This window comes from Ovis aries, chromosome 18 (genome assembly GCF_016772045.2).
Source record: "Ovis aries strain OAR_USU_Benz2616 breed Rambouillet chromosome 18, ARS-UI_Ramb_v3.0, whole genome shotgun sequence".
Classification (NCBI taxonomy): Eukaryota; Metazoa; Chordata; class Mammalia; order Artiodactyla; family Bovidae; genus Ovis; species Ovis aries.
In genome coordinates, this window is record NC_056071.1 from 54,611,549 (window position 1) to 54,636,995 (window position 25,447).

The 25,447-nt window shown below is 41.2% G+C and overlaps 2 protein-coding genes across 7 annotated transcripts in view; one reads left to right on the forward strand and one right to left on the reverse strand.

Annotated features, from left to right (window-relative positions):
* Nucleotides 1-699: 699 nt before the first annotated feature.
* On the reverse strand, nt 700-11,864 carry NDUFB1 (NADH:ubiquinone oxidoreductase subunit B1). Of its 2 annotated transcripts, none has more exons than XM_004017953.5 (3): nt 11,775-11,864; nt 1,715-1,859; nt 700-807 (listed from the first exon to the last, which is right to left on the reverse strand). In XM_004017953.5, exons 2-3 carry the CDS (start codon nt 1,852-1,854, stop codon nt 771-773), a joined length of 177 nt encoding a protein of 58 aa, XP_004018002.1. In that variant the 5' UTR covers nt 1,855-1,859; nt 11,775-11,864; the 3' UTR covers nt 700-770. The 2 variants fall into 2 exon arrangements, with proteins under 2 accessions (XP_004018002.1, XP_042091321.1); XM_042235387.2 differs by having other exon boundaries at nt 11,581-11,864.
* Nucleotides 11,865-12,100: 236 nt separating this feature from the next.
* CPSF2 (cleavage and polyadenylation specific factor 2) overlaps nt 12,101-25,447 on the forward strand; it is a 34,328-nt gene continuing 20,981 nt past the window's right edge. Inside the window, exons 1-7 of one of the 5 annotated variants that reach the window (XM_042235386.2) lie at nt 12,101-12,845; nt 12,931-13,155; nt 15,589-15,650; nt 20,639-20,820; nt 21,901-22,060; nt 22,152-22,257; nt 23,401-23,530. In XM_042235386.2, the coding sequence (XP_042091320.1) occupies nt 20,672-20,820; nt 21,901-22,060; nt 22,152-22,257; nt 23,401-23,530 (545 nt within the window). In that variant the 5' untranslated portion in view covers nt 12,101-12,845; nt 12,931-13,155; nt 15,589-15,650; nt 20,639-20,671. Of the gene's footprint in view, nt 12,846-12,930; nt 13,156-13,639; nt 13,708-15,588; nt 15,651-20,638; nt 20,821-21,900; nt 22,061-22,151; nt 22,258-23,400; nt 23,531-25,447 lie in introns of those variants that run through there. The other 4 variants (XM_042235384.2, XM_042235385.2, XM_004017954.6 and 1 more) reach the window with 4 other exon arrangements.

The following is a 25,447-nucleotide window of genomic DNA, read 5'->3' on the forward strand; positions in this document are numbered from 1 at the left end:
CAGACTTATGTCCATCGAGTCCGTGATGCCATCCAGCCATCTCATCCTCGGTCATCCCCTTCTTCTCCTGCCCCCAGTCCCTCCCAGCATCAGAGTCTTTTCCAATGAGTCCAGCTCTTCTCATGAGGTGGCCAAAGTACTGGAGTTTCAGCCTCAGCATCATTCCTTCCTTCCAAAGAAATCCCAGGGTCGATCTCCTTGTAGTCCAAGGAACTCTCAAGAGTCTTCTCCAACACCAGAGTTCAAAAGCACCAATTCTTTGGCGCTCAGCCTTCTTCACAGTCCAACTCTCACATCCTTGTCTTTTAGCCACCGCCATTTTGGACTCATGTTTCCTATTCTAACTACCTAACAAACTTAACTACTAAACCCCCAGCAAAGTCCCTGAATAGTGTCTTTTCAAGAGCAAGTTTTAAATTTTGATAAAGTATGTCTTGGTTTTAAAAACTGGCGCATGCTTTATACGTTATATTTAAGAATCTTTGCTAACCCCAAGGTCACTAAAATTTTTGGTTATTGATTTTTAGCAAATAAAATCCTACCATATTCTTTTTAGAGATCCTATGAAGCACAAGGTTTGAAAAAAATTTCTGAGTAGTTGGGCTATGATTCAGTGACTATTTTTTAATCACTACGTCTGTTATCGAAATGGGAGAGATTATTTCAGCCCAAAAAGGATCACACTTGAAATTCTTCATATTAAATAATGAGTGTTTTTATTTCTCTTATAATTTAAAAAACGTGAACATTCTGTAATTTAGCTGTAGCCATTACTTCCAGGTGACTTCTTCATTAGGTTTCAATTCCCTGCATAGAAAGACAAAAAAAAGGAGAAGCAAAAGTGTAAAGAAAACTTTTATGAAAGGAATAAAAGGGAAAGTCATGAGAATATGAATTTGGTGTTTTATATTGTATTAAACCGACCCATTCAAAAATTATTAGATTGAGAATATTCATTCTATTCTATTGTAATTTTAAACGTTTTACCACCTCTTCAATTTCATTTTTCCAGATTAAACAACTGTAATTTCTTTTCTAACAACTGTAATTTCTCATTAGTCTATAGGAAAGCAATTATCCTCTCAGTGACTTCATTTAATGTTTTAGACCCTTTGTAGCTCATTTCATCTGTCTCGAAATCCCTAACTATGAATCTCCTCTATACACCTCCTGTGGCTGCTGCTCGATTCTCTTGTCCTGTGAGCTTCCTCCTTCCCAGCATCACAGCCAGTGGCACATACCCTGTCTTGCTAACTCTAACTCTGCTGCCAAGTAAGCCATCACCAGAGACACAATGGGACAAGGCGGCTGCCAGTTGCCATTTGATCACCCAACCATCCTGCCTAAAGCTCTTGAGGAGTGTTGCTTAGGCCAGTGCCTCAAGCCATTAGTGCTGTTGATTTCAGCTACATCATGGACTAAGTAAGATAGTATATGATAATGTATGTTAAAGCTGCATACAGAATAGGCTTTGATGAGATGGTATAAAACTGTTTCTACATTAAAATGTACCTTGAAATAAAAGACTTTCAAAGATCTGAAACAGCCTGTTCAGAAACTAAAGACTTGTTTACACTGCAAAAGTAATCATACTGTTTTATGTAAGGGCTTTGGAGGAGCAGGAATTACCCCTTCTGTTTATTTTTGGCACAAATGACATTAAGAAGATACTTCCAAAAGCTGACTGTTGGTTTAAAAAAATACAAAAACTAACCTTTTATATAACAGACTCTTGTTCCGGAAGGCAGCTAGTTTTTCATCATTCTTCCTGTCTAGATAATATCCAAAGACAAATCCCACAGGGACAAGTACATGTATCCAGTGGTCACGCACAACCTGAAGTAAGTTCATCATGAATGCTATAAAAAACAAAAAACCCTGAAATATAGCCACTTTTAAAATATCTTTCAAATCACACCTGAAACAGGAAAATAGCTCTAAATATAGGAGATAGATCTTAAAAGCATAATAAGCCTCTTCAGAATGTAGTATATTACTTAAAAATCTACTTAATGAAGATTACATAGGTGACAATGAGTATGAAAATTACCCTGCACTAAAGTCAGTTTATTAATTTTCAAGTCCCACCAGTGATCTGATATATCACAGGAATCAAGAGAGTATTAAAAAATTCAACCTGCAAAAGCTGAGTATTTTCACCCTTCTAGAGAATTCCAGAGCGAGAAGAAGAGAAGGCAGTGGCACCCCACTCTAGTACTCTTGCCTGAGGAATCCCATGGACGGAGGAGCCCGGTGGGCTTCAGTTCATGGAGTCGCTAAGAGTCAGACACGACTGAGCGACTTCACTTTGACTTTTCACTTTCATGCATTGGAGAAGGAAATGGCACCCCACTCCAGTCCTCTTGCCTGAGGAATCCCATGGACGGGGGAGCCTGGTAGGCTTCAGTTCATGGAGTCGCTAAGAGTCAGACACGACTGAGCGACTTCACTTTGGTTTTTCACTTTCATGCATTGGAGAAGGAAATGGCAACCCACTCCGGTGTTCTTGCTTGGAGAATCCCAGGGATGGGGGAGCCTGGTGGGCTGCCGTCTATGGGGTCGCACAGAGTTGGACACGACAGAAGTGACTTAGAAGCAGCAGCAGAGAATCCCAGGGATGGGGGAGCCTGGTGGGCTGCCGTCTATGAGGTTGCACGGAGTCGGACACAACTGAAGCGACTTAGCAGCAGCAGCAGCTGATTTAAAACTTTTACACATGTAAAAATTTTTAGATTTTAGCATAGCTCACAATGTTAAAACTGATATAACAATAATATTGTCAGAAGCAGAATTTTTTAAAGCTATGATTATTGAAAACTATTTTTTAAAACTGATTTTAGAAAGGAAATGAAAACATGAGAAATTTTTTTAAGAACCATCCTGAATAATGTCACAGTAGATCTAAATATTGAATAACTCTACAAAAGATGCGGAGAGAAGGGACCTTACACTTGTAGAATGACTACTAGGCATCAGAGCCATGACAATGTATAACATGAAAAATTATTACTCTTATTTTACAGATAACAAAACAGTTTAACCCAAATAGGTATTACATATAAAGCTGGAATTCAAACACAGGTTCATCCCAAAGGCCTGCTGCCGCCGCCAAGTCACTTCAGTCGTGTCCGACTCTGTGCAACCCCATAGACAGCAGCCCACCAGGCTCCCCCGTCCCTGGTATTCTCCAGGCAAGAACACTGAAGTGGGTTGCTATTTCCTTCTCCAATGCATGAAAGTGAAAAGTCAAAGTGAAGCCGCTTAGCCGTTTAGCAATCCCATGGACTGCAGCCCACCAGGCTCCTCTATCCATGGGATTTTCTAGGCAAGAGTACTGGAGTGGGGTGCCATCTCCTTCTTCGTCCCAAAGGCCTAGATCCTCCTATTATATTGAAATGCCTCTCATAGAGACCCGTCCCCAAATTGACATTGATATTTATGGTACTTAAGACTTATTAAGTTTTTAAGAGTTTCCAGGGCTCCCTGGTGGTCTAGTGGTTAAGAATCTGCTTGCCAATGCAGGGTACACGGGTTCGATCTCTGGTTTGGGAAAACCCCACATGCTGCAGAGAGACTAAGCCTGTGCGCTGTAACTGAGCCCATGTGTTGCAACTACTGAAGCCTGTGAGCCAAGGGCCTGTGCTCTGCGACGAGAAGCCACCACAAGGAGCAGCCTGTATACCGCAATGGAGTAGCCTCTGCTTGCCACAACCAGAGAAAGCCCACATGCACAACAAAGGCCCAGTTTAAAAAATAGTGTTTAAAGAGTTTCCAAAAGGCAGAAGAGGATGACACCTTTATAGAAAAACTAGAAGTCATCACATGGAAAATGAATCTGCACTAATTCAACGGAAACATAGCTGAATCATCAATTTTCTGTAAAAATTTGGATCTAAAGATGAAATACATATGTATGCACATGAATCTATAATGAATAAATGCTATATAATGTCTGAGAAGACATGGCAACATCCCAGAAAGAGAATACATTACTGCTAATAAAAGGGCTTAGCTATGTTTGGGAAGAAGCTGTGCTTTCTTATCTTAGCACTCAACTGTGCTAGGATTATGTAGACTGGATTCCTGCCTCTCCTAAGAAACTGGTTCTCACACACATTCTAATTATTTCTCAAAGTCTACTCACTAGAGGCACTGAGTTAGGAAACAGACATGAAGTTAAAAGTCACACAACTATTATACACTGCTTTCATAGAGTATAGTATTACACACAGCAGATTCCAGTCTGAGTATCAGAGATCTAAGCCAACACTACCTTGTTCCTAGAAGGCGGTGGTTTTCTTAGCATTGTACCTCCCCTAAGTAACATTATTTGCATTCAGATCTTTAAGACCTATTTAATAAAACACTCAGGAACTTTTTGTGATTCTGATCAAGTTAGCCACTTGTTTTTTATAAACTTGAGCCAGTCAAGTATGGGAATAACAATGTGTGCCTTAATCAAATTACGTAACCTGGAAAGCACTAACCTACAAAATACTAGACAATATAGATCTCTAGAGAAGTCCTATATTGTGGAGAAGTGGAGAAGGAAATGGCAACCCACTCCAGTGTTCTTGCCTGGAGAATCCCAGGGACGGCAGAGCCTGGTGGGCTGCCACCTATGGGGCTGCAGAGTCGGACACGACCGAAGTGACTTAGCAGCAGAGAAGTCCAGGGATCATCTGTTCTTCCACCTGTCGTAAGTTTCTTAAGAGGTGTCAATTTTAACCCTCAGCACAGCTGACTGTTAGATAACCGTACCAACACTGACTGGACAGACAGGAATTTGAGCAAACTCCAGGAGATAGTGGCTTCCCTTGTGGCTCAGATGGTAAAGAATCTGCCTACAGTGTGAGAGACCTGGGTTTGATCCCTGGGTTAGGAAGATCTCCTGGAGAAGGGAGAGTGAAGAGGAGCTAAAGAGTCTCTTAATGAAAGTGAAAGAGCAGAGTGAAAAAGTTGGCTTAAAATTCAGCATTCAGAAAACTTAGATCACGGCACCTGTTCCCATCACTTCATGGCAAATAGATGGGGAAACAATGGAAACAGTGACAGACTTTATTTTCTTGGGCTCCAAAATCAGTCACCGCAGATGGTGACTGCAGCCATGAAATTAAAAGATGCTTACTCCCTGGAAGACAAGCTATGACCAACCTAGACAGCATATTAAAAGGCAGAGACATTACTTTGCTGACAAAGGTCCATCTAGTCAAAGCTATGGTTTTCCAGCAGTCATGTATGGCTGTGAGAGCTGGACCATAAAGGCGGCCGAGCACCTAAGAATTGATACTTTTGAACTGTGGTGTTGGAGAAGAATCTTGAGTCCCTTGGACTGCAAGGAAATACAACCAGTCAATCCTAAAGGAAATCAATCCTGAATACTAACTGGAAGGACTGATGCTGAAGCTGAAACTTTGGCCACCTGATGTGAAGAACTAACTCACTGGAAAAGACCCTGATGCTGGGAAAGACTGAAGGTGGGAGAAGGGGACGACAGAGGATGAGATGGTTGGATGGCATCACCGACTCAATGGACGTGGGTTTGAGCAAGCTCTGGAAGTTGGTGAGGACAGGGAAGCCTGGTGGGTTGCAGGCCATGGCGTCACAAAGAGTCAGACACGACTCAACGACTCAACAACCAGGAGATAGCCAAGGACAGGGAACCCTCGTATGCTGCAGCCCAGGGCGTTGGAAAGAGTCGGATACAACTTAGCGACTGAACAAGAACACAACACTGAACCAAAAAAAAAATTAATTGCTGACTCTTGGTCCAAGACTTTAGCCCACGGCCACCTGTGGGCTAATAAGCCATTACTGTTTGCACTCTTCTAACAGGGCCAGCAATGGCACCCCACTCCAGTACTCTTGCCTGGAGAATCCCATGGACGGAGGAGCCTGGTGGGCTGCAGTCCATGGGGTCACTAAGAGTCGGACACGACTGAGCGACTTCACTTTGACTTTTCACTTTCATGCATTGGAGAAGGAAATGGCAACCCACTCCAGTGTTCTTGCCTGGAGAATCCCAGGGACGGGGGAGCCTGGTGGGCTGCTGTCTATGGGGTTGCACAGAGTTGGACACGACTGAAGTGACTTAGCAGCAGTAGCAGCAACAGGGCCAGCAGGTATTTCTGTCTGCCGTTTGACAGAATGTGGTCCACTGGAGAAGGGAATGGCAAGCCACTTCAGTATTCTTGCCTTGAGAACCCCATGAACAGTATGAAAAGGCAAAATGATAGGATACCAAAAGAAGAACTCCCCAGGTCATTAGGTGCCCAATATGCTACTGGAGATCAGTGGAGAAATAACTCCAGAAAGAATGAAGGGATGGAGCCAAAGCAAAAACAATACCCAGTTGTGGATGTGACTGGTGATAGAAGCAAGATCCGATGCTGTAAAGAGCAATATTGCATAGGAACCTGGAATGTCAGGTCCATGAATCAAGGCAAATTTGAAGTGGTCAAACAAGAGATGGCAAGGGTGAACGTCGACATTCTAGGAATCAGCGAACTAAAATGGACTGGAATGAGTGAATTTAACTCAGATGACCATTATATCTACTACTGCGGGCAGGAATCCCTCAGAAGAAATGGAGTAGCCATCATGGTCAACAAAAGAGTCCGAAATGCAGTACTTGGATGCAATCTCAAAAATGACGGAATGATCTCTGTTCATTTCCAAGGCAAACCATTCAATATCACAGTAATCCAAGCCTATGCCCCAACCAGTAATGCTGAAGAAGCTGAAGTTGAACGGTTTTATGAAGACCTACAAGACCTTTTAGAACTAACACCCAAAAAAGATATCCTTTTCATTATAGGGGACTGGAATGCAAAAGTAGGAAGTCAAGAAACACCTGGAGTAACAGGCAAATTTGGCCTTGGAATGCGGAATGAAGCAGGGCAAAGACTAATAGAGTTTTGCCAAGAAAATGCACTGGTCATAGCAAACACCCTCTTCCAACAACACAAGAGAAGACTCTACACATGGACATCACCAGATGGTCAACACCAAAATCAGATTGACTATATTCTTTGCAGCCAAAGATGGAGAAGCTCTATATAGTCAACAAAAACAAGACCAGGAGCTGACTGTGGCTCAGATCATGAACTCCTTATTACCAAATTCAGACTTACATTGAAGAAAGTAGGGAAAATCGCTAGACCATTCAGGTATGACCTAACTCAAATCCCCTATGATTACACAGTGGAAGTGAGAAATAGACTTAAGGGACTAGATCTGATAGATAGAGTGCCTGATGAACTATGGAATGAGGTTCGTGACATTGTACAGGAGACAGGGATCAAGACCATCCCCATGGAAAAGAAATGCAAAAAAGCAAAATGGCTGTCTGGGAGGCCTTACAAATAGCTGTGAAAAGAAGAGAGGCGAAAAGCAAAGGAGAAAAGGAAAGATATAAGCATCTGAATGCAGAGTTCCAAAGAATAGCAAGAAGAGCTAAGAAAGCCTTCTTCAGCTATCAATGCAAAGAAATAGAGGAAAACAACAGAATGGGAAAGACTAGGGATCTCTTCAAGAAAATTAGAGATACCAAGGGAACATTTCATGCAAAGATGGGCACAATAAAGGACAGAAATGGTATGGACCTAACAGAACCAGAAGATATTAAGAAGTGGTGGCAAGAATACACGGGAAGAACTGAACAAAAAAGATCCTCACGACCCAGATAATCATGATGATGTGATCACTAATCTAGAGCCAGACATCTTAGAATGTGAAGTCAAGTGGGCCTTAGAAAGCATCACTACGAACAAAGCTAGTGGAGGTGATGGAATTCCAGTTGAGCTGTTTTAAATCCTGAAAGATGATGCTGTGAAAGTGCTGCACTCAATATGTCAGCAAATTTGGAAAACTCAGCAGTGGGCACAGGACTGGAAAAGGTCAGTTTTCATTCAACCCCAAAGAAAGGCAATGACAAAGAATGCTCAAACTACTGCACAACTGCACTCATCTCACATGTTAGTAAAGTAATGCTCAAAATTCTCCAAGCCAGGCTTCAGCAATACGTGAACTGTTAACTCCCTGATGTTCAAGCTGGTTTTAGAAAAGGCAGAGGAACCAAAGATCAAATTGCCAACATCCGCTGGATCATGGAAAAAGCAAGAGAGTTCCAGAAAAACTTCTATTTCTGCTTTATTGACTATGCCAAAGCCTTTGACTGTGTGGATCACAATAAACTGTGGAAAATTCTGAAAGAAAGGAGAATACCAGACCACCTGGCCTGCCTCTTGAGAAATCTGTATGCAGGTCAGGAAGCAACAGTTAGAACTGGACATGGAACAACAGACTGGTTCCAAATAGGAAAAGGAGTACATCAAAGCTGTATATTGTCACCCTGCTTATTTAACTGATATGCAGAGTACATCATGAGAAACGCTGGACTGGAAGAAACACAAGCTGGAATCGAGATTGCCGGGAGAAATATCAATAACCTCAGATATGCAGATGACACCACCCTTATGGCAGAAAGTGAAGAGGAACTAAAAAGCCTCTTGATGAAAGTGAAAGAGGAGAGTGAAAAAGTTGGCTTAAAGCTCAACATTCAGAAAACGAAGATCATGGCATCCGGTCCCATTACTTCATGGCAAATAGATGGGGAAACAGTAGAAACAGTGTCAGACTTTATTTTTGGGGGTTCCAGAATCACTGCAGATGGTGATTGCAGCCATGAAATTAAAAGACGCTTACTCCTTGGAAGAAAAGTTATGACCAACCTAGATAGTATATTCAAAAGCAGAGACATTACTTTGCTGACTAAGGTCCGTCTAGTCAAGGCTATGGTTTTTCTGTGGTCGTGTATGGATGTGAGAGTTGGACTGTGAAGAAGGCTGAGCACCAAAGAATTGATGCTTTTGAACTGTGGTGTTGGAGAAGACTCTTGAGAGTCCTTTGGACTGCAAGGAGATCCAACCAGTCCATTCTAGAGGAGATCAACCCTGGGATTTCTTTGGAAGGAATGATGCTAAAGCTGAAACTCCAGTACTTTGGCCACCTCATGAGAAGAGTTGACTCACTGGAAAAGACTCTGATGCTGGGAGGGATTGGGGGCAGGAGGAAAAGGCAACGACTGAGGATGAGATGGCTGGATGGCATCACAGACTCGATGGACGTGAGTCTGAGTGAAGTCCAGGAGTTGGTGATGGACAGCGAGGCCTGGTGTGCTACGATTCATGGGGTCGCAGAGTCGGACACGACTGAGGGACTGAACTGAACTTACTCTGATAAGAAAAGATAACCACGCCCCACGGGCTCTTGCTTAATACAGATTCTCAAAGAGACTCTACAGATAAGGCAGTAGGAATGACAGATAAAAGGATTCTTTACACTTAGAACCCAGAGTCGGAGTCAATCACCATGATGGATTTCCCTGATTGCTCAGTTGGTAAAGAATCCACCTGCAATGCAGGAGACCCTGGTTCCATTCCTGGGTTGGAAAGATCCCCTGGAGAAGGGAAAGGCTACCCACTCCAGTATTCTGGACAATTTCATGGACTGTAAAATCCATGGGGTTGAAGAGTTGGACATGACTGAGAAACTTTCACTTTCACTATGATGGAAGCTATTTCCATCCCTGAGAGAAGAATGGCAAATCCTTCTCCCAGAGGCATTTCATATTACAACTGAAGAATCTACTACTACATAATGGGCTTTGGGACCAGTGAAATGGAACGTAAAATTTGTCCTGCATATGTCACTGCAAGTGGATGACCTGGAAAGACAAAGACTGATGAACATAAAAAGTGAGCTAGATGTCTGGAAGAAACCAACATCATTTTGTAAAGCAATTATCCTTCCGTTAAAAAATAAACAATTTTTTTAAAGAAAGTGAGCTAGAATGATCCCCTTGAGAAGGGATAGGAGGAGTGTAGACAGGTTCATGGTCACAGGCCCAAGACCATAAGATGGCTCTATTTGATGGACGGAGGGCAGGAAGCATCTGGGACAGTCTCTAATGAGACAAGTCTACTGCTGCTGCTAAGTCGTTTCAGTTGTGTCCGATTCTGTGTGACCCCACAGACAGCAGCCCACCAGGCTCCCCCCGTTCCTGGGATTCTCCAGGCAAGAACACTGGACTGGGTTGCCATTTCCCTCTCCAATGCGTTAAAGTGAAGTCGCTCAGTCGAGTCCGATTGTTAGTGACCCCATGGACTGCAGCCTACTGGGTGCCTCCGTCCATGGGATTTTCCAGGCAAGAGTACTGGAGTGGGTCCATTGCCATTGCCTTTTCCGAATGAGACAAGTCTAGGTATGGATAAAGAGTGACATCCACACGGGTGCCCTCAAGGGCACTGTACATATTACTAGTGTCTTCTTTATATGAAGACTCAAGAAAAATTTTGCTTCTACTTCAGAACTGAGAGTAGCTATGGTATTCCTGAAAGAAAGGAAAAAAAAAAAACCTAAATGGTTTTTAATCTTCTGAACTCAGGTTATTTTGGTATCCTCTGATACCAAAATTATCCAAAATTTTCTCCCTACTTTTAGAAATAAAAGCTGACTTTTAGAGCATTCTCTGTCAAGCATGGTTCTTAACTGCTTTTCATAATGCCCAATCCATGTAATCCTTACGTTACTATATATGCATTAACTAATGCCATGTCCCCAGTGAAGCAGGAATACTTTTTTCAGATGAGGAAGTCCAGGGACAATCAAGTTGTCTAAGGTCACAGAAGCAGTAAGTGCCAGAACTGGGATTAATACCCAGACAGTCTGGTTCCTTGGTCCATGCTCTTTATTCATGCTTTTCTGTCTTTTGCAGTAAGTATAAAGGTCAATGTGTATATTAATCTTACTCTTGGCTTATCTTATTTTTCCTACTGAAAGCATAACTTGAGATATGACAAGTTTCATTCCAAACCACTGCAATAAAGCGAATATAAAGTAAGTCAGAATTTTTTGGTTTCCCAGTGCATATAAAGGTTGCCATATACCTTCAGTTTGTAAAAAGTGCATTATCTGTGAAGCACGATAAAATATTTGCATTATTACCTTTTCTTCAACCCAATTTTTCCCGCTTAACATCTATAAAGAAAATTGTATATGGTATGATTTTGTTGAGTCCTCCTAAATCCACACCGGAAAAACATGGATGGTTAGACATTAGTCCTTACAGCAATTTATGTGTATTGATCCCAAGTGTCGACTTAACCTATAAAAAAATCAGTTCTGGATGCAAGGAGAAACTGAACTCTTTGAGGTCCGGAACCTCGATTGAATGACATGTACACTCTAAAAATCAAGAACAAGTATTACTTTCTTAAAAACTACATTTAAAAAAAGGGTGTATTTGGGGGCTTGGCGGCTCAGGAGGGTTTGAGACTTAAAAGAGAGTAAGGTTAGTTTCCAATCCTGAATAACGAGGAAGACAGAACTCTGAAACTTGGACGAATCGGAAATGCTCGCGGAGAAGCTGCCCCTTCCAGGCTGTATAGCCCGGGAGCTGTGATCCCGGCCGGTTTCCCCTCCGGTCCCATAACATCTAAAGATGTTTTCCATTTAGGACAACCTCAGAATACCCTTCCTCAAAAGCGCCAGGCGGGAAGCATGAGCGCAGCCTCCCACCTTAAAGTCCGCTCCTTTCCTTTCTCGGTCTCCTTCGCCCAGAAGTCTCAGGAAGCCGTCCCAGTCCCGAGGAGGCCCAGACCAGCCCAACCCCGGTGCACACGCCGCCGCCGAGCCCTTTCCTAGAGGTGCACCCTCCCCGCCTGCACAACGGCGAGAGTCCCCGCTTCGACTGCCCTGGACCCGAGACCCACCTGCGGCCTCTGAGCCAACAACGACCCCGCGACCAAGGACAGCGGCGAGCGCAGCCACTCGCGCCGGCGGAAGCGGCGGCCTCGGGACCCACCATTAGCCGCGTCCGGTCCGTGAGAGGGGTGGCTCCGGGACATCATATTTCTTCTTCCTTTGACTGCTCGACTCTTCTCATATTTATTTTAGCTTCAACACGTTATAAATCCTTGAGAAATGAAACTTCGGCCCCAGGTGATGAGACTCGGTGAAGCGCCACCCCCTTCCTCCAGTTTTGTCTCCCCCCGCCGACCGCCGAAGATGGTATCACCCCGTGTCTCCCCGCCTTCGCGGGGTCGCCATCAGTTTCAAAATGGCGGCGGCCATTGCGGGGCTTCTCCTGGCTGATCGTCACCGGCGCTGCTGAACCAACGTCAGCTTTTCTCGCTCTTGAACGTGGATTCGATTAGGGGGTTGGGAAGGGCAGTGGACCGCGTTGGGGGAGGACTGCTGAGGCAAGTGGGGGCGGAAGGAAGCTGTGCGCCTTTGGATGGGGGAGGGGGGTCTCGGCCCTCGGGGAGAGCCCGGCTCCGACTCCGCCCGGGTCTCCGCGCGGGGACGTGCCCCCCAGGGCTTCGGGTGCGACCGTCCGGGTCGTCCCTGGCTGAAGTACTCAGCGAGGGAAAGACAGTGACTTCTCCGTGGATCCAAAGCTCCCAGTCTTTCGTGGCAGTTCCTACGATTCACTCCCAAGCTCTCCTTCCCTCCTTTCTGCCGTTTTCCGCCTCCCTTTCAGTCTCTCGATGCTGGAGGAGTTAATCCGACGCCAGCTTCGGTTCCTTAGCCTTTTGGCTGACTTGCTCTCAGCCCCCTTCCTCTGGGTCTTCCCGTCGTCTCGTACTGAGAGACGACGAGGCTACTGGGCACAAAAATAGGCGTTCTTTTTAGTTAATCGACTCCATAGACCTTGAAGACGTTACCATGCTTTTGAAAACAGTCTCCGCAACCCCACTCCCGGACCCTCCCCCGATCCCCGCATCGCCTTTGCGCGCTTCCAGCGTCATCACTATATAATCATGCTCAACGGTAAACAGGAGGTCAGAATAATTTTAACTTCGGCAGGTCTGGCTTCCTGTGACCTGGCGAACGTGCGTTATCAATTTTTTTTTTTTTAAATTTTAGAGCCTCCTGGAGCCTTTTATGAAACTAATGCTCTCCCGGAACTGACGAAGAGGAGACTTTTCTCACTCGAGCTCCAGAGCTAACCCAGACTCTTTCGTTTTCCCTTATTTTGCATGGTTCCCCTTTGTTGTCATCAGCGTATGCAGCCCTTATTGAGAACGAGTGGCTGTGACAGATAATTGAGGTGAAATGGTCAGCAATCCCCGCCTAGAAGGAATTTATATGGTGAGGATTCATTCCGTTCAGTACACATTTGTGTTGCTTTGAGCCTTGTGCTTGGCATTGGCGATAAAAAAAAAGATTCATTTTACTCTTTCCCCATTCATTTAACATCCATTCAACATATACGCTTTGCACATACATTCTTTGTGCTCACTTGTGTTAACTAAAAATGAAAAACATCGCCTGGAGACACCAAAATAGCTTTCAGGTGAACTGGATCATTAAGGGTCAAAAGGAAAGTACTAATATCAGTAAAAGGTCGTCCCTGGATACAGTACAGAGATGCAGAGACTGGAGAAGTTTTGGCTTACTTAGGGAGAGCAGGAGAAAGCAGCCTTGAGCATGCAGTGCAAGGGTGGGTGGTGAAGCAAGAGGGAGAGTAAGGTAAACTTGGGAAGGACCTTGCTTTCCAAGGAAGGTGTTCAGACCTAGTAGTTAGCTGGAAATCACAAGAAAGAGGCGCGAAGATGTTTGTTTTTTAGGATGGTCTGTGATTGCTTTGTGGAGAATCAACTTGGAACAAAAACTAGATGAGAGGAAATTGCAGTCATTCAGGTAAGGTAATGGGTGCCTCCGCTGAGGCAGGAGAATAAAGGATGTCAGAGAGACTTCTGAAATGTCAAATAGGGTTTAACTGACGGGAGCCAATTTGGTGGTCAGAGGGTGAGGTAATTTTTAGCCTGGGAGATTAAGTGGTTGGTGATACCATTAAAATCAAGTCTAAGACATGAATGTAAAAATAGTATGATGCGAGCTTACGCTTTAGGAGTGGCAAAGCACAGTCCAAAGCATTGATTTTAGAGTCTAGACTTGGGCTATTACAGTAGCCACTAGCTACCTGTAACTGTTGTGCACTTGAAATTGTGGTTGGTTTGAATTGAGAGGTGTTGTAATCATAAAATACAATGAGTTAGTACCAAAATTCATTAATGTCTTAATGACTGCATGTTGAAATGATATTTTGGAAATATTGGGTTAAATAAAATGAACTTCACAAACTTCAGTGTGACTGTGAAAAAATTTTAATTACGCTTGTGGCTTGCATGATATTTTTGTTGGACAGAGCTGTTCTAGTCTAGACTAATGATACAGGGATTAGTGATGATGTTAGATTTGAGCTGGGCCTTAAGATGGTGATAGTGGTGATCTCAGGGCAGCTTGCTGGCGCCCTCTGTTGCCTGTTAAGGCATTCAGGTTTTGTTTTTTTTTTTAAACAGAAGCCTTCAGAGATTTTTCAGCAAGGGATCATATTTCAGGGGTGTTTTGGAAGGTTAATCAGCAGTTAGGTTTATGTTGAGATAAAGGAAGGAAAGGCTGCAGGCCAAGAGAAACTCTAAGGTAGTGAGACCCTGTGTAAGGGTGCTTGCAATATGAATGGAAAGAGAAGAATAAATGTACAAAAGCATTCTAAGGGGGAAATAATCAGGAGTTGCTAACAGTCTAATAGTCCAAGGAGTAAAGGAAGCAGTCGAACATGTAGAGTTTCAAGTCTTGGTTACTTAAATAACAACCAGTGGATTCTGTGTCATAGAGTTATAAGGTACATGGGGCTAAAGAAAAGTGAAAGTGAAGTCACTCAGTCGTGTCCGACTCTTTGCGACCCCATGGACAGTGGCCTGCACCAAGCTCCTCTGTCCATGGGATTTTCAAGGCAAGAGTACTGAAGAGGGTTGCCATTTCCTTCTCCAGGAAATCTTCCCAACCCAGGGATTGAACCCAGGTCTCTCGCATTGTAGACAAACACTTTACCTTCTCAGCCACCAGGGAAGTCCGGGGCTAAAGAAAGTTAGTCTCAAAATAGAACCAGTAACTTTGAAAGGAGGAAGTGGGCTGCTAAATACTCTCCTTTTTTTTTTTTTTTTTTTTAATCTCCCTGCATTTTCTTTCTTCTTTATCTAATAAGTCATGTATACCAGCTAGTTTTTTTTTTTTAATACAGAACTATGTGTATCATGTCATCTTACTTGATAATTGACCTTAAAATGCCTCTGTTGCCTCTTCTCTGTTTAGCAATTATCATTAGGTCCATAGTTTCCAAGGTCTTCCATTAGCTGACCTTTTTCTATTCATTTAGACTTTTTCATTTTTTTGATTCCATGAAATTGTGCCAGGCAAGTTTTTGTTTTGTGCTTTTGATCATGTTTTCCCCTTGTTTAGAATACCTTTTCTCTTTATCTCTTTTTACCCATGGCCTACCAGTCCATAATGAATAATTTAAGATCCCACCTCTTTTATGATTCTCAATAATATAAATTAATGTCAGTTTTAAAAATCTTATTTCCAAGATCTTTTTTTTTAAAGGACCATATATTATTGTATTTGCTGCTGTTCACTGTCTTTACCTTAGGAGAAGACATAGAAGTTAAACACCAAAATTAAAAACAGAAGTAAATCATTATACCACATTCATGAGACTCTTATTTCTTTATTTTTTAGATATATAAAGAAGTCTTCCTTTGAATTCATGGTGTTTCATCCCAAATACAACTGAGATACCAGTAAGTAAAGATTGTCTAATAAAGATACAGCTTTATTATAAGCAATTATAATAAAAATATCTTTTCATCTGTTGCAATCTGGGTTTGGCTGCAAAAGTTATAAATGAGCTCATTCGGTTCTATCTGTAAGACGCTTTGTATTTTCATGTCATAATCTAAAGAAAGTGGGAGAGTAAAGTAGATTTAAGGTGGAAAAGGGTTTCTCTTAGGCCATTATTATAATTGGTACATGGAGATTTTTGACAGGGAGGTTGAAGTCCTATTTAAAACTGTATTTATAAACACGTTTCTTCAAATAGAGAATTAGTATCTGTATATTTCTCATCCCTTAAAAATAGGAACACACTAAGTCAATGTATTTTTTATTTCAGTTTGTTTGTTTTTGCAACAGTGATTGTTAAACATGCACTGTGTAAGACATGCGTATATAGTAAGGGTACAAACATAGAACAAACCTAGTCCTGCGTTCAGAGACCTCTCCCAAACCAAAGGAAGTGCATATAAATAGGTAGCTGTTCAGTTCAGTTCAGTTGCTCAGTCGTGTCCGACTCTTGGCGACCTCACGGACTGCAGTACGCCAGGCTTCCCTGTCCATCACCAACTCCCAGAGCTTACTCAAACTCTTGTCCATTGAGTCAGTGATGCCATCCAACCATCTCATCCTCTGTTTCCCCCAGTTTCCCCCTCAGTCTCTCCCATCAGGAGGGTTCCATAAGCCTCTTTTCCTTCTCCATCAGAGGGCAGACTGAATGAAAACCACAATCGCAGACAACTAACCAATCTGATCACATGGACCACAGCTTTATCTAACTCAGTGAAACTATGAGCCATGCTGTGTAGGGCCACCCAAGACGGACAGGTCATGATGGAGAGTTCTGACAAAATGTGGTCCTCTGGAGGAGGGAATGGCAAACCACTTCAGTGTTCTTGCCTTGAGAACCCCATGAAGAGTATGAAAACGCAGCTGTTAATGGTGTGGAAAAGCTCAGTATTAAAGCTCATTTAATACTAGCCATCTTCATTTATTCATTTAAGAACCACTTATTGTCCACCACTATGTGTTTAGGCACTGTAGGGGTGCTGGAATATAATTATAATCAAAATAGACAAAAGTCTCTACTTTCATGGAGTCCTTATTTCTGGTGTAGGGGTTAAAAGGAGATAAGGGGCTGGACAAAGTGAGCAAATAAGCAGCAAATAGAGGTGGATACTGTGTATTTTGAAGAAAACAGAAGGAAAACACACATTATAGGATGTAACTGAGGTGGGGGTGGACTTTAGGTTTGTCAGAAATTGTCTCTGAAAGAATGAATTTGAGGTAGGGAAAACAATAACTCAGACTAGTTAGCAATCTTGGTGACAGCGGAGATAGAAGGAAATATATGAGAAATTATTATACTTGAGAAATATAATAGAGGTAAAATGGCAGGATTTACTGATGGATTAGATGTGAAAAACAAGTAAAAGATCAAGGATGATGCCATCAGAGACCAGATGATCTTAAAGCTGTAAGACTGGAAGATTACTTAGAGAGAAAAGAGAAAGTCCTGCAGAAAAGAGAAAAGAAAAGAGAAAGCACTGCCTCATGTAGAGGTTGGGGGAGAAGGAGGAATTAATTAAGGAGCGTGAGGAATGGCCAGTTAGATAAAAGGAAAATCAGGAGAGGGTTGACCCAGAGGAGCAGAGGAAGGTGTTTCTGGGAGGATGGAGCTGTTCTGTTGAATGCTGCTACAATTTCCAGTAAGTTGGGACCACAGAAATGTCCATTGGCTTCAGTTGTATAGAGGTTTGTCAGTGACCTTCATGAAAGCTCTTCTCATGATATGGTGGAGAAAGATATCAGATTCAGTGGTTTGAATGGAAGATAAGAAAGTAGAGACAGGTCTGTGGACAAATATTCTGAGAAATTTTGCTGTGAATGGAGAGCGTAGAAGTGATGAAGCAGTTGCAGGGGACTGTAGGATTGAGAGAGGGATCTTTTAAGTTGAGAAATTCTAGAGTATCTTTGTATGCTAATGGGAATGGTACATCAGTGATCCATTGATAATGTAGAAGGAGGGGATGACTGAAGAAGTTATGGAGAAGATAAACAGGAGTGGGATTCTGAGCACACACACAGGATTGGCCTTGAATGAGAGCTGGGCTCTTTGTTCTGAATGATGGGAGACACAACAGCGTACGTGCAGATAGCTTAATGTAGTAGCTATGGTATTTGGAAAATGTGGAGTTACTGTCGGATTACTTTTGTCTTCTAATTGAGGAATGAGGTGATATTATCAACAGAGTAGGGTGGAGGGAAGGGTGCGTGATGCTTGAGCAGAGAAGAGATGTGAAATGATGGTCTCAGATGGAATGTCAACTTACTAAGAAAAATCAGATTGGTAGGTAGGACATAGTGCCTGTTTGAGATTTGGCCATGAATTTAAAGAGCAAATAGCATAGTTGTGTGATTGGCTTTTTCCCCCTCTGGCAGCATTGAGCTGCTAGAAAAGACAAGGTGCATGATTGGAGTGAGTGAGGGTTAGGATTTTGCCAGACTTGTACAAAGAAGGACTAGAGCTGCAAAACACTTGAGTATTTGCAAAATAATCATGATGGCTCGTGGATCCATATAACATGAGTGAAGACAGGAGATGGTCATGGACAGTGAAAAAGTAGTCAGTAAATTAGAGATACAGTGAGGCCAAAGGGTTTTTGCAGTGGGAATTCTAGAGTAGGGAAGGTGGGAGTGAGATGGGGAGATCGTTGAAAGTGAAGTTTGGAAAGTGCTGCAGTCATGATAAGGTCGTGATAAGGTCATGGTTTTGACTGTGGTGCCGGGTGGCTGAAGTGAAAAGACTATTGGAGTTGAGAAAGTCAAGAAGAGAAGAGGTCAGTAATGAAGCTACTCAGAGGAAGACTGAGTCAGGAACTAAAGTCCTCCATTAACGAGGAAGGACAGGAAAGGCTACGGCGAGCTGGCTGGGCAGCATGAGTTCAGCGGGACTCGAGTGTTTCCAGGAGGAAGGAGAAGACATGCACTGGAGGCTGCGGTGATGAACAGGGAGCACATGCTTCCTGCCTTTGAGGTCAGGGAATCCAGGAGATATAAGGCCTCTTGAGAAGGCTGGAGGAGACACAGAATCATTTGAGGAGAGCTAGGTTTCTGTGAAGATTTGCGGATGAGGAAAACCTTCAGAGAAGAGGGTGAAGTTCTCGGTGAGTGTAATGGTTCCAGAGGGAATACTGAAAGGATTTGGAAGGCAGAAGAGGTAATGAATTGGTCCCGCTAGGTGGACTTCGGTGATGATGGACAACCTCAGAGTCTTGGGTCTTTGGCTGTGACCGAAGTAAACAAGGATGGAAGATGTGGTGACAGTCTGTTAAGAAAGCTGGGCAATTTACCTTAATTTGTTGATATGACCTTGGGCAGATGTTGAAGGATCATCAGCTGTGCAATGACCTCTCTGTTTTTTTCACATAATAATAATTTTAATAATAGATGCTATAGAGCAACATTAACAGTAATGAAAAGGCACATTAATTAGAGGGAGGTCTAATAACTTAGAAAACTTTTGAATCTTTCAACATCCCCTTTTCTTCTAAGCACTCTAAGGATACATAACTGTGAATGAATAATTCTCTAACTTGCATAGTTAACCAGAAAAGGCAAATTTATTTTAAGAACCTAAGATCTGAAATCTTGCTGTGGAGTTGTGCTTTGCTAATGAATGTTTTTAATAACGTCTATATCAGTTCAGTTCAGTCCCTCAGTCGTGTCCGACTCTTTGTGACCCCGTGAATCGCAGCACGCCAGGCCTCCCTGTCCATCACCAACTCCCGGAGTTCACTCAGACTCACGTCCATCGAGTCCGTGATGCCATCCAGCCATCTCATCCTCTGTCGTCCCCTTCTCCTCCTGCCCCCAATCCCTCCCAACATCAGAGTCTTTTCCAATGAGTCAACTCTTCTCATGAGGTGGCCAAAGTACTGGAGCTTCAGCTTTAGCATCATTCCTTCCAAAGAAATCCCAGGGCTGATCTCCTTTAGAATGGACTGGTTGGATCTCCTTGCAGTCCAAGGGACTCTTAAGAGTCTTCTCCAACACCACAGTTCAAAAGCATCAATTCTACGGCACTCAGCCTTCTTCACAGTCCAACTCTCACATCCATACATGACCACAGGAAACATCTATATAGTAGCACACAATTCTAGGTCCTAAATCCCAATAGATGTTTTCATGTTGTATCTTCTTGAAATACATAGTAAGTATCCCAACTGTATGCCATCAGATATGTCTTGAACACCTGCTATATGTCAGAATCTCTTCAGGAAGTACAAACTATAAGGTACTACAATTGTTTATCAGTTGCTCATGTTCCAGTGCAAGGCTTCTTAACAAAATTCCCTGAAAAATATGTGAATTGCTACATGTATATGGACCTTTTTGTTTTTTTAAGGACTGAGGGGAGCAGGAAAGATCCATAGCTTTTATCACATTGTCAAGCGGTCCTTTATTTAAGGACGACTGGTTTAGTAATAGAGAAAGACACATAAACTAATAACAGTGTAATGCAGTGTAATCACTGCCATCTCAGAGCAAAATAAACGAGGAGCAAATTCACCTTGAAGAATAAGTTTGCTAGTTTAGTATACTACATTTATTTATTGAGAAACTTGCTGGTCTCCCTTCTAGGTAATTTATACATCATTTGAAATCTTCTAACATCCTTTTAATGTATATATTAATATTCATATTTTATAGGATACATAAGTGAGGGAAAATTTAACTAACCTGCTCAGAACCATATAAGTATAGATTCAAATACAGGTCAGTCTGATTCCAAAACCTACTACTTTTCATCAACCACAATGGGGGGCCACTGAAGGACTCTATATACAGGAGGGTGTAAGATTATGTTTGTACCTTCACACTTAACAATGATGGAAATAGGTCTTTAAAATGACTCTGCTTTTATGTTTAACTATGTTTTTATTTCTGTTGAAAGAACCTTTTGGATTGTTGTTGTTGGACCGAAAAAATGACATCTATTATCAAATTAACTACCCTTTCTGGGGTCCAAGAAGAATCTGCTCTTTGCTATCTTCTCCAAGTCGACGAGTTTAGATTTTTATTGGACTGTGGCTGGGATGAGCACTTTTCTATGGATATTATAGATTCCCTGAGGAAGTAAGTTACTGTTAATATTTCTACACTTTTAATAAATCAACTTCTCTTTTCTATGCTGTAATACTATTTTGATGTTACACAGTCTTTGCTGTTTTGCTCTAATTTAGTTGAGAGTAAAACAGTTTCATTTAAACTGAAGAACCAAAAAATGACTTTTTATTTGCGTAGTTTTGATTGACTTGTAAGCTGTGTTTATTGAATGTCACCAAAATCTTAAGTTAATTGTTACTTGATCAATGGATCTCAATAGAAATTTTTGCACCCTAATTTTAGAAAAGAGCAAAATTAAATTTATAAGAATTTGAAGAGAGGAAAACTGTACTTGTAAAAGTTCTGGAGTCAGATCAGATTAGCTTATTTTCTTTTAATCTTTTGATGCTTAGACATTTGAGAATTGGTGCTTAGAATAAAGCCCATGGGATTCAAAAGGATCTAATCCATCAAAGAAAAACTTAGTTGTGTTAGCAGTATTGTACTAATTATGGAATGCATGAGAACTTAAATATTGAAAAAACTGAATAAGAACTTATAGCAAAAAATTTTTTTGTTTCTTTTGTTAATGAGAATATATTATTCATTGACTAAAGTTACACTATCATGAATATACTGTCAGTCATTATGCTAAAAAGCTGAGACAAAAATCCATAATAAATATGTGGCCTTTTAAATGTCCTTTTCTTAACAATTTCTTAAATGCTGAGTTCTTGAACTTTAATAGTATATGAGATAGCCTCTTGAAATCAGTTTATAGGTGGTGTCTACTGTTTTCCTTCCTTTTTTGAAAAAACATGTCTAGACACTATATATTTACGTGCAACTCATACCAGTTTTGATCTCTGTGTAGGACAGGGGTAGTACTAATTGAAATTCATAGGTGACGTAATTTTAGCTCTCAGTTGAGCATGGGTTCTCAGAGTCGGACATGACTGAGTGATTTCACTTTCGCTTTCACTCTTTTACCCCATCATAGTCTTCAGCTCAGAATACTGAGAGGAATCAGAACCGGCAAATTAATTTTGAGTATCCTGCCTGTTCCTTTAGGAACAAGACTCAGTAATAGTCGTCTTGCTTGTGTCCTAGGCACGTTCACCAGATCGATGCGGTCTTGTTGTCTCATCCCGACCCCCTCCATCTTGGCGCCCTCCCCTATGCTGTTGGAAAGTTGGGTCTGAACTGTGCCATCTATGCAACCATTCCCGTTTATAAAATGGGACAGATGTTCATGTATGACCTTTATCAGGTAATTTAAGCAATTTAAAAAAAAAAACCTGTTTTAACACCCCTGCAGTGATCATTTTTAACCTTTTATTTGTATTATTTTTTTTTTTTAGTCCCGACACAATACAGAAGATTTTACACTCTTTACCCTAGATGATGTGGATGCAGCCTTTGATAAGATACAACAGTTAAAATTCTCTCAGATTGTGAATTTGAAAGGTAAAACATGTTTCCAGTGGCAAATAATTGGGCAAATGGTGTTTGAACTACTGAAAAGTACAAGGGAAATTTGTAGTAAAAAATTATAGGCACTGTTGTCTGAAGAATAAAAAAATAGCATTTTTTTTCAGAGGGAACTGTGAACTTCCCCCAAATCATCTGAATTTTAAAATATTCCAGGCTAAATTTTAATAAAATGTAACAGCTCAGGCCTCCTTTTCACATTTAATTTAGGAAGACTTACTTTGTGATTACTGTATATAATGCGCAAAGGTAACATGGTCAGGTTCTCGTTCAAAGAGCTCACAGTGAGGTTGAGGAGAAAAAGTAGCTCAGATGACTAAACGGAGTGATGGAAGTAAATGAAGTGCTGTGGCAGCACAGAGTAGAACATGACTGAATTCTAGAACATGAAAAGAATTTGTCATTTAATTAGGACAGGAAGTCATATATATATATATATGTCCCTAAATATATATTTATCATCTGTAGAGAAGGACATGGCAACCCACTCCAGTGTTCTTGCCTGGAGAATCCCAGGGACAGGGGAGCCTGGTGGGCTACTGTCTATGGGGTCACACAGAGTCGGACACGACTGAAGTGACTTAGCAGCAGCAGCAGCAACAGAGAGAACTATTTAAATATTTTCTTAAATTTGGTACCATAAATATGAAAAAATGGTGTACAAGTGGACTCTGAAGTTTAGCCAGAAGTAACAATGGTCTCAGCAGTTTGGCTGGTACTTAGTTTTCTATAGGATACATTCTTTACCATAATGAGATTTGAATTGTCAATTTAGAGGTTAGTGAAGATGGAAACACTTCATAATTTATGTGCACAATATGAATAGTAAAGTTTATTAGTTCATACTAAGTTATTGAATAGTAGTGGCAATCTCTAGCCTTTTATTTTTCAAGCACAAATATTATGTACTGAGGCATGATGAAATTATTAGCGTGCCTCCATGAAGGTATGAGGTAGCTGGGGGACTGGAGGGTGAGACTTGCATTTCACTGATGCCTTTTTACTTTTGAATTTTGTATCATTGCACATGTTACTTATTAAAGAATAGCTAATAATAAATAACCTTTGTTTAGACTTGTAATAAGAAATCTGAGTATTGTCATTATCTTGTTGACCTAGGCAAAGGACATGGCTTATCTATCACACCTCTGCCAGCTGGTCATATGATAGGTGGAACAATATGGAAAATAGTCAAAGATGGAGAAGAAGAAATTGTTTATGCAGTTGACTTCAACCACAAGAGGGAGATGTAGGTATATCAAGATAAAAGCTAATGGAAATGCTGGTCTTGTTTCATTGTTTGGAGGGAAATTTAAAAACAGTTTTCTTTAAACTAGAAATCTAGGGCAATTTAAAAGTACCAAGTAGTGAATATTTTCAAAGTTACTTGAATTATTTGCATTGTAAGGAAAAAAGTTTGATATGAGATATAAGATACTGTTTTGAAATTTACATGCAGATATCTACTCTATAAAAGAAGTATCTCTCCGGAGATGTTGCATAGGAGATTAATTTTTATGCATCAAATTATATTTTATATATTCTTGACTTGTTATTTAGAGGAACTTTGTGGGTGGGTTTTTAAAAAATTTTTGATAAAATTCATTAATACCATCTAATATAATGATTTAAAGTCAGACTCCCTTTAGAAGAGTAGGTAGCCTACCCCTTCTCCAGCGGATCTTCCCGACCCAGGAATTGAACTGGAGTCTCCTGCATTGCAGGTGGATTCTTTACCAACTGAGCTATCAGGGAAGTCAACTTAAAAGGGGACACAATAGTTTCATTTGAAAACTTCATTTTGTACTTACAGCGTTTCTATAAGATTGTTTTGGTTTCTTTTGTAATTTTTGTACATTAAGTACATAACTTTTATATTAGTATATAGTATCCTGAAGATCTTTTGTATCATATTAAGAAACATTTAAGGCTAATATGTTGAATTTTAGGCTCTTGTAATTACAGGTTAATGAGAAAAGACGGATATTTGAGTGAATGATACTCAAACATTTTGGGAAAAACCTCATTTTATGTCCTTTTTATCACTTAATAAGATAAATTTCAGGTGGATTAGAATTAATTCGAAAAGGAAACAATACTGGTGAGTCTGATCTCTTGATTTGGAAGACTTCAGTAAGCAGAAAGGAAATGGACCAAGTTATAAAGAAAGACTCTGCTACATTTGATTACATACACGTTCAAAATGCCTGAAACAATAAACTAAGTCAGGGCCTCCCTGGTGGCTCAGTGTAAAGAATCCACCTGCCAATTAGGAGACACAGGTTCAATCCCTGATTCGGGAAGATCCCACAGGCCATGGAGCAACTAAGCCCGTGCACCACAACTATTGAGCCTGTGCTCTAGAGCCCAGGAGCTGCAACTACTGGGCCCACTTCTCGCAACTACTGAAGCTCATGTGCCCTAGAGCCCGTGCTCCGCAGCAAAGAGAAGCCATAGCAGTGAGAACCTGTGCACCGCAATCAGAGAGGAGCCCCACTGCCGCATCTAGAGGAAGAAAGCCCGTGCAACAGTGCAGACCCAGCAGAGCCAAGAATAAACAACTAAATCAATTTTAAAAGACCTACATTAAAAGACCTATAAACTAGGGAAAATGTTTCCATAAAGTTGATCAAAGACTTATTTATAAGACCAGGTATTAATCAGAAAGCTACCAGTTGCAAAATGGACAAAAGTTATAAAGTCAAAAAGAGAAAACTTAAATGATAATGACTTTTTAAAATTAAATACCATTAAAATTGCTTTTAAATGGTAATGTTCTTCTGGGAATTATTTCATGAGTTGGTCATCGTTTCTGTTTGAACCTTTCTGGAAAAGGGAGAGCTTTCTCAAAAGGGTCAAACCTTTCTGGAAAGCCATTTAGCAATATTGTATATTTTAGTAAAAACATTTCTAGGATTGTGTCCTAAAGAAACAATCAGAAATGCAACAGAAGCTTTTTGCAAAAGTTTTCTTTAAGAGTATTTATAATGACAAAGAAAAGTAACCTAAATATCAATAAAGGGAAATGACCAAATATTTATTGTACAAACACACAGAAAGCTTTTATACTTATTAAAAATTAGATTTAGAAAATGGTTTTAATGTCATGGGAGAAAACTAGGGTATAAACTGGATATATAAGCATCTACATGAGATGCCACTTTAG